Source organism: Lycorma delicatula, chromosome 9 (assembly GCF_047948215.1).
Source record: "Lycorma delicatula isolate Av1 chromosome 9, ASM4794821v1, whole genome shotgun sequence".
Taxonomy (NCBI): domain Eukaryota; kingdom Metazoa; phylum Arthropoda; class Insecta; order Hemiptera; family Fulgoridae; genus Lycorma; species Lycorma delicatula.
This window is the reverse complement of record NC_134463.1, coordinates 110,078,848-110,088,393: the sequence shown is the minus strand read 5'-3', so window position 1 is coordinate 110,088,393 and position 9,546 is coordinate 110,078,848. Positions and strand designations below refer to the sequence as shown.

Genomic DNA, 9,546 nt, shown 5'->3' with positions numbered 1-9,546 from the left:
GTAATAGGGTTTAAAATTTTAATAAAATCCTGCTAGTTATACCAAAGCAATTTACAATTTATATTCATTTAAAAGATGATGACTCATTTGTAATGACTAATAACAAAATTTATAAAAGGTTAATAAAAAAAAAGATGTTATTAGGAAATAATTTCATAATCAGCAGTGTTAAAAAATTGTATTATTCTGTGCATATATATATATATATAAATTAATGTATTACGTGAATTTGTATGAGTGTGTGTGTGTGTATGTGTGTGAGCGCGCGCGCGCGCCTATTTATGCGAAATAAATTTCCTACGACACAATTCCAGTGTAATTCAGTAATAAATTTTAGTATAAGTGTTCGTGTACTACAAAGAAGAAAATTTATGTGCTGCATTAAATTTCTGTAAATAATTAAAAAATACAATTGTATTATTTATTATAAACAGTTCTCCATTTAATAGATTTTAGTTAATAATTCTTTTTACTTTTTAGTGTTCCACTTTCGCCACATTAACAATAAATTGAAGGAATGAATTACGAAACTGATGAACTTTGCTTGGTAAGTTAAAAAATTATGATTTAAATCAAATTTTGAGTTAATACTGATTCATGGTTAATTTATTTGTTATTTTTTACTTCATTCCCTTTTTATTTCTACTTTACATCAAAGATACCGAAAATGACTTAAGAATAGATAACGATTGCTAATTTGTACGCAAAAGGTTTTCTGTTCTGTTAACAAACTTCATCCAGTCGCTTTCAGTAGGTTGAAAATCAGTTCAAAATCCTTTTTAAGTACAAACGAACATTTTTAAGTCATGAAAAGGCACATTTCCTTAGTTTTTAAAATAATAAATTTATATTACAATCTAAAAAATTTGATCTGGACACCATATGATTTACTTGTTAGCCTATTAAATTAAATATAGTTTTTATATATTTAAATTTTTCAATACATTTTTTTTTAATATTTCTTTCTTCTTATTGAATTATTATTTATTGTAAAAACGTTTTTAAAATCACAGGTTAATAATTATTAATAAATCAGCATATTTAAATTTAAAAAAAAAAGTGAAAAATAGAAAATTAAGTCGGATTCTCACCGAAATGCCTTCCCCTTAAAAGATCCAAATATTTCATTACAAAAAAATTTATTGGGCTATAACTCCGAGACCAATGAAAATAAGTACCACTTATGATATATCTTGAAAATTTGTCAATACTGCAGTTAAGAAAAACTCCAAAATCCATATTTTTTTTTTATTTTGGGCTTTTTTAGGACACTTTTTGTTCAGTCGATTGTAATCACAAGAGGAGGTGCAGAACTAGATGTTACAACAGTCCTAAATCCAAAATTTCAACGTTATATGGCTAATTTTTTTTGTGTTATGTGAGAAACATACGTCACGCCGAAACTGAAATGTGAAAACCGAAATTTTTCTTGGTTACAATACTTTCTTGTACGAGTACAAGGAACTAAAAAGAAACGATTTGAACATTAAAATTCAACAATCTGAATTTATTATGTTAACTAATTTTTTTTTTCATATCTTCTACTCTCTCTCTCTCTCTCTCTCTCTCTCTCTCTCTCTATATATATATATATATATATATATATATATATATTGCTTAACAGACTTCTCATGAGTGGATTTAAAAAAAATTACTTTTCAGTTATAAATTAATAAATTATTGATTATGGTCAACCATTTTGATTTAATATAATAGCAAAATATCTATTGTAACTGGTAAAATTAAGATGATGCATTTTATTATTTGTTCATAAAAATTAATAAAATGGTTTTGGATATACATAGAATTAAAAATATAAAAAAATAATAATATTCGTAATACACGTACGCAATTAAGAAAATACTTGTGTCAGTAGTAAGTAGTTTAGAAGCGTGGTTGTTAAAATGTTAGACACAATTCTAATGCCACATGTAAAGCAAAACGACAAACATAATTACATATCATTATATTCTCTTTATTTGCGTTATTAAATTTTCTGTGACTGTAATTGTGGATAATTAAAAATCAAAATAATAACCTGAATATAAAATACCGTTTAGATGGTATTTGATTTTTGTTGATAGTTTTTTTTTTTATTAGACGATAATTTAACAAAATAATAAATCCTCATATGTTGATACCGGTGGCAGTTTCGTATTATCAGGTGTGAAATCAAATGCAAATACATGCATGAGTTTTGACCTTGTCCTAACATCATACGTTAAGTAAGATCTTAACATAAAAATATTACGCGGTTCTTTCAATAGTAAATTTATCTCAATGTGCCTAATTTTTTTTTTTAAATATTAGAATTTAATTTTTACTATATTTTTTAATTTCTTCTACTCTTTCTCTCTCTCTCTCTCTCTATATATATATATATATTTTTTTTTTTTTTTTCTTAATACGACTTATCACAGCAAATTATTTTAAATATAATAACAAATATACGATATGTTACATTATCCACAGAGTAAAATAATTTTTATCGTATATCAATACAATTAACTTGATTTCAACGTTTTTTTTTTTTAATGATCTTCCTTGTATGGTCGGTTATTACATTTATTTATTAATAAAAAATTACAGAATGATACGTTTAATAATTAACATCCAGAAACAACCGATTAATTAGTTTTAATTGAAAACAAATTACCAGTTTCAGTGATAAAGTAGTAAAACCAATAATTCTTTTATATTACGTATTACGTATATTGTATATTTATTTGCTTTCTAGAAAAAAACAAAAAAAAAAATGCTTCAAGGGAAACAAGATTGAATAAAAAATGAGAATGGTTCGGAATTGACTTTGCGGTTAAGTTTAAAGCTATATAAAGATTTTTATAATGATGGTAAAATATCGAGGGTAACCTTATATTTCCCAATTATTTTTCTGTTAATTTAGATTTTCACATTGTTATCAAAATTTTTAGTTAAAAAAATTGAAAAAATATTACCGAAAAATACATTTTATTAACTACTCTTTAATTTCACAACTTTATATCTTAGTTAAACAGGAAAAATAAATCTATAAATAGGTCCTAATATCGTATAATATCCAAAATAACTAATTTGAATATTTGTTCAATTTGATTATTTAATCATTAAATTAAATAATGATTATTGGATCATTTAATTAGCTCAGTTTGAACATTTCTCAACTAACAGTTTGCAGTCACCGTCATTTTTTTTATTTTCTGTATCAGTCAGAAGAGATATTTAAAAATAAAATAATAAAAATTAAAAAAATCTTGAATTAGTATTACAACGGAATTATAAAAATATTTAAAAAATACTTTAAAATAACTACAAATTTAATTTTTAAGAATGTTAATCAACTGTACTGATCTCGTTATAATACAAATTCCATTGTGGATCATTTCAGAAAGACCAAGTCGGCAGCTAATCATTGTAGCGTGAATCAGTTTATAATGAAATATGTTATGTATTTTTTTTTTTTTATATTTATTCATCGACGACATAATAATATATATGTTTTAATATATATGCATTCTTTTAATTAGATTATCAAAATCAAAGTAGATTTTTCAAATTCCTTGTTGAAATAACTTATCTTAAATAAGACCGATATCTGTAAAATCATTGGTTTAAAAAACACAAAGAGTATAAGGAGGCTAAGCTTTACTCTATTATCAAATCAGTCACAACTTCTCTTTCCTTATAGCACCCTTTAGTAGTAGTACAGACCAATAGAAAAAAGCCTTTCTCCCCGCCACCACCGACCAGCTTAAAGTTATAGCGAATGGGTTGATATATCCACAAAGACCGCGAAAATAGGTATAAGGTAAGTACATTACGACCACGTGATGAGGAACCATGAAACTATACACTTCTACGAATGAAGTGCTTCATGCCCTCTTCCGGGCTACAGATTTAATCTTAAGCTTCTGTTCGAACTGTAATATCAAGATTTATTCTTTAGGAATCGGTCAAGCACCCTTATTGTTAAAACTCAGTCGTCCCGAGAATCATCATTGCAACGTGAAGACGGTATTTTTTTTAATGAAATTCCGTCCGGCTGAATCGTTTTGTCATATTACATGTTTTTATACCAACAACGTCAGTCAACTAACAATTAATTTAGATTGAGAATAATTTACACAATTTTACTGAATACGATTTCTTTTTTTTTTTAATTTTCATTTCATAATCGAATTGATCTTGATTTTAAATATATTGCCGGATTTTTGTGCAGGATGAACGTCTTTTCTTTTGTTAAGTCTTCATTATCTTCTTTATACGAGAATCTAATGTTAGTGATAAACCTTATTTAAATAAAATATGTAATATGAACGCAATCGAATTACAAAAAAACAATATTTTTTTCTCAGATATAAAATTGTATACAAGAAATACATCTTTTTAAAATATCAAATACATGGCAACGTAGCCGAACCGGTCTAATATATATATATTATATATTAAGTTGTTCACCTTTTAAAAAAGGTTTATTAATTTTGATGAGAATAAGATTTACAAGATAAATGAATGCAAGCTTTGTTATCATTAGAAACAGTATTTTATTTTATTTTTTTTCCTGTTTAGCCTCCGGTAACTACCGTTTAACAGTATTTTATCTGAGTAGTTAAATTCTGCAAATATTTATTTACGTAAAATTACAAAAAAATATTCGCATTTATGAAATGAGATTTATGATTTATTAAATGAACCTTATTTCTAAAAATAAGACTTTAAAGTAGATAAAGTAGAAAAAAATAGATTATTAATTGCACGAATAATTAACAAATAATTAACTCTTAGTTTTCTATAAATCCCGATTACGAATATGCGTAACTTATGGTCGATCTTTGCTAAATTAATCCGCGAAAATTTATGGAAATAATATCTAAAAATTTATTACGTAATAATATAAAAACGTTTCTCTAATCCACAAACGTATGCGTGGAGTACTAAATAAAAACCTATAAATTTATCTTAACTTATAATCAATGACAATCCTAAGGCAAAAAACTAGTTCAGTTTTAAATTTACGAAAATTAAAATTTTTATTTTTACATTACAGTTGAAAATAATATTCAAAATGTTTGGAAAAAAATTCGTAAATTCATCCAAATATTTAAAAAACTTTTAACAATTTTGAATGTATCTATACATTTTGAATTTTTAAAAAATATTTTTTCTAAATGAGACGATTACAAGTTGGGGACAATTTGAATTATGATGTTAAAGATTTAGGAATATTCCTACCCTTAAAAATAGGATTTCAACTAATTATCTTTTGTTTCATTCATTCGAAGACATAAAAAAATTGATTTTTTAATCCTATTTTTTTTTTTGTGTTTCAACAGGGTAAAATATAATTATCAATCATTGTTATATTTATTAATAAAACTGTTTTGTATTGTAAAACTGGGTAGGACTAATTTAACACAAAATAAAATTTGTTAAATAGACTATTTTAATTTTTAGCTTTAATACATTACTTTAAAACCTCTCTTTAATTATAAAAATTGAAGTATACTTGAAAAATACTAAGTATACTAAATATTGAAGTATACTTGAAAAAGTATATTTGAAAAATTGAATATACTTTATGTATATTCAAGTCGCAGAATATGTTTTTTTTTTTTTTAAATAACTAATTTCCAGGATTTTTTTTATTTTATATAGTGAATTACTGAAATAATCCTGTTGTATGTTTTTTCGAGGGAACATGAAGAACAATTAAAAACTAAAAATTATATGATTTGCATAAACACTGAAAAGTTTTGTTTTTATTTCTATGCCGTTACGGTTACTAATTGTGGTACTGAACAGCGTAATAACATAAACAGCTGCTTGTTATTCTTATATTTAAAATATGTTTGCGGCAAAAAAGTAATAATAATTAATTAAAATAAAATATCCATATTTCTACATTTTAGAATCCTTGGCTCATAATAGTGTAGGTGCGACAATAAAGTAATGAGACTGATGTGAAAAAAATGTTGCTTACCGGTTTAGTCATGTTGTCTCCTTCAAAGTAGATCCCCTCTGATTGCACACACTTATTCCAGCGCTTCTGCCATTGATGGTAACATTTCTGAAACTCATCTTCTGTAATATCCTCCAAGACCCTCGTTACAGCTTTTTGGACGTCTTGAGTTGTTTGAAAATGGTGTCCCTTGACCGCCATTTTGACTCTTGGAAATAGAAAAAAGTCGCACGAAGCGATATCTGGTGAATAAGGTGGCTGTGGTAGTACTGAAATTTGTTTTGAGGTTAAAAATTGCTGTATGGGATGGCGCATTATCGTGATGCAAAATCCAATTAACAGCGATGTTAGCACGGACACGAAAAACTTGTTTACGAAGTCTTTCTAAAATTTCTTTGTAGAAATATCGGTTAACTGTTTGTCCAGGAGGCACCCACTCTTTATGAACAATTCCCTTGGAATCGAAGAAGCACACAAGCATGCATTTCACTTTTGACTTGACATGCGAGTTTTTTTTGGTCTGGGTGATCCCTTTGAGCACCATTGCGAACTTTGGCGTTTGTCTCGGGATCGTATTGAAAAAACCAACCTTCATCACCAGTGATAACACGACTCAACAAATCTGGATTGATTTCCGTTTCTCTAACAGATCGGCTGCCACATTTTTCTGTGTTTCTCGCTGTTGTTGTGTGAGATTTTTGGGGACCATTTTTGCACAAATCTTTCTTGTACCAAGATCTTCAGTTAATATTAGACGAACCGTTTCTCGATCGATGTTGAGTTCTTCTGCAATCATTTTCACGGATAATCTTCGATCAGATCGTACGATTTCACGCACCCTGTTCAAGTTGACTGTCCGTGAGGTTGATGGTCGTCCACTGCGGTCTTCATCTTCAACATTCGTTCTGCCTTCACTAAAAATGTTATGCCACCGAAAAACTTGAGCTCTTGACATAATCTCCTCTCCAAAAGCCTTTTGAAGCTTACCGTAAGTTGTCGTCGCATTTTCACCCGATTTAATGCAAAAAGAAATTCCATACCGTTGCGCAATATTTTGCGGTTTCATTTCTGTGACGAGAGACACAAACACGTGTTCACTTATTACAGAAAAACTCACGACTGAGCAGTTGCATCACAATGTGCCGCTTGGACTAGAAGTAGCTTATAGACCAAGGTCAAAGATGGTGTGCCTACGCAAGCTGCAGGGTTGCCACATCTTGCAAAGAAAAATCAGTCTCATTACTTTATTGTCGCATCTCGTAAATTGGCTCTTTTCTCTATATAATATTTTTTGCGAACGCTTTATTTACTCATGTAAATCATTATTGTAGTATTATGAGTATTTTAAATAAATATAAAATTAAAAAATATAAATAAAATAACTTAAAAACGAAAGCTTCTGAAAAGTAAAAAGTTTCAATAACTAGTGTCATTTGTACAATTTAGTTTTTTTATGTAAATTTGCTAAAAATCGGCATAGAAGTTATAGAGTTAAACTCCGTAACTTCTATGCCGATTTAACAAGCATAAATACACAGGTTACAAGATTTTCAAATAATTATCCCGAATTAAAATACTAAGGAAAAAAGAGAGGATTATTAAAAGGGAGAGTAATATTATACTCAAAAATAGATTGAATATCAGGCTTCAAATATTGCAAAGTATTTCACATCTTAAAAGAAAGAAAAAAAAACAGTGAATCTTTTTGTTAATTTCAAGTCATAAAACACACATATATGGTAATCTTTTTTCACATAAAAACTTGTACTACATTATATTACCTATGTAGCGAAAATCAACATGAAATCTTTAAAAAGTCGTCTCTCGAAGACGGAGTATTTCTATGTTTATTTGATTATTTTTTTCTCATCTTAGCTGTGTAATCAGCTTCCAAAATAGTTTTAGAGTTATATAAAATTTTATAGTCAGATTTTAAAACTTTTGAACTAAGGGTCCACAATGATATTCAAAATTTGGTCCAATCGTATTTATCCGATTAAAAAATGTGTTTTTACTTCCTTGAACGAAGTGAGGGAAGTATTGTGACCGCGAAAAATTTCGGTTTTCAGATTTCAACGGAAATATCCATTTTGACCATCCCTGAATCCATTTTGACTAGTTTCGGCGTGACGTCTGTACGTACGTATTTATCTTGCATAACTCAAAAACGATAAGCCGTAGTATGTTGAAATCTTGGATTTAGGACTGGTGAAACATCTACTTGTGCACCTCCCCGTTTGATTGCAATCGACTGGATCAAGGTGACCAAAAAAGTTCAAAAACCAAAACAAAATTGGATTTTGGACTTTTTCTTAAATGCAGTAATAAGCTCTCTTTAAGAGTTTTTCAACGATATATCATAAGTGGTTCTTATCTTCATTGTTTCTAGAGTTATAGCCAAATAAAATTTTATTTAATGAAATATTTGGATCTTACAAAGGGAAGACACATCAGTTCGAATTAGACTTCATCTTATTTTTTATTTATTTTAACTCTTTTTTAATTTAAATATATTGATTTATTAATTACTAACCTCTCATTGTAAAAATAAGTACGATAAATAATAATAATAATAATTAAAATAATATATATGAGAAAATATCAGAAGTTATTAATGGAATAAAATTTTATGTACTTTTCATTTTACAAACATTTGTATATTTACTTTAATATGCATACAAGGAAGTCATGCGGTATCCACATCAGATTTTTTTAATATAAAAACCGAAAAAATGAAATAAGTATATATATATATATATATATATATATATATATATATATATTTACATTAAAATTTACTGAAAATGACTCGGTCGAAATAATACATATGCAAATATTTGTTTTACCGATTAAGATTTTGCGTAAATATAAATCTAGTTATACTTTTGTTATTTACAATTTATTTAGGTGACATGAAACAATGGTTATACAAAGAAAAAATAAATAATGATTCTGTAAACAGAATCGATTACAAAGCATTTTACAGTCAATCATTTTAGTAACTAAAACAAAAAACTAATATGAAACCTATTCTTTTAATTGTGTTTTATTAGAATACCTAGAATTTGTTGTCTGATAAAAAAGAAAATGAAATTTAAAACGTGAAAAAATTAAGTAAACTAAAATAAAGACGAAGTAAGATAGATTAGAAAATTCAATTTAAAACATGTTTGACAAGTTTGTTAAATAAAGCATTAACCTCGTACATGCTTTACACGTACATTTTAACGAAAAAATGCGATAGGCTCAAAAAAAATTCCGGAGTAATCGAACTCAAAATGCCAAAGATGTTCGCGTAATTTGTAATTGAAATTTCCTTTTACAATATTCGAACAAATTAAACCTTAAATACTGGAATTTTAAGTCCTTACAAAAAATCTACACATATTGATAGGGTGAAGAAATATTTGACGTTTACGATTGCAAGTCATTCATTCTTGTAAATTTTATGCATTTTTAGGGATGTATAGGATAAATATTTCTATAGGAAGCGTTGTCTCTTTGAAGAAATTCTGAAAGCTTCGTATGAAGAAATTCGTCTGTATAAAGTCAATTCTTTTCTTCCAGGTCACGTAATTGTGATTATTTTG

General features: G+C 27.2%; 1 protein-coding gene across 1 annotated transcript in view; it reads left to right on the top strand.

Moving 5' to 3' along the window:
* Positions 1–502: 502 nt before the first annotated feature.
* LOC142330634 (fatty acyl-CoA reductase wat-like) overlaps positions 503–9,546 on the top strand; it is a 283,198-nt gene continuing 274,154 nt past the window's right edge. Inside the window, exon 1 of the mRNA XM_075376059.1 lies at positions 503–547. Coding sequence (XP_075232174.1) covers positions 518–547 — 30 coding nt within the window. The 5' untranslated portion in view covers positions 503–517. The remainder of the gene's footprint in view (positions 548–9,546) is intronic.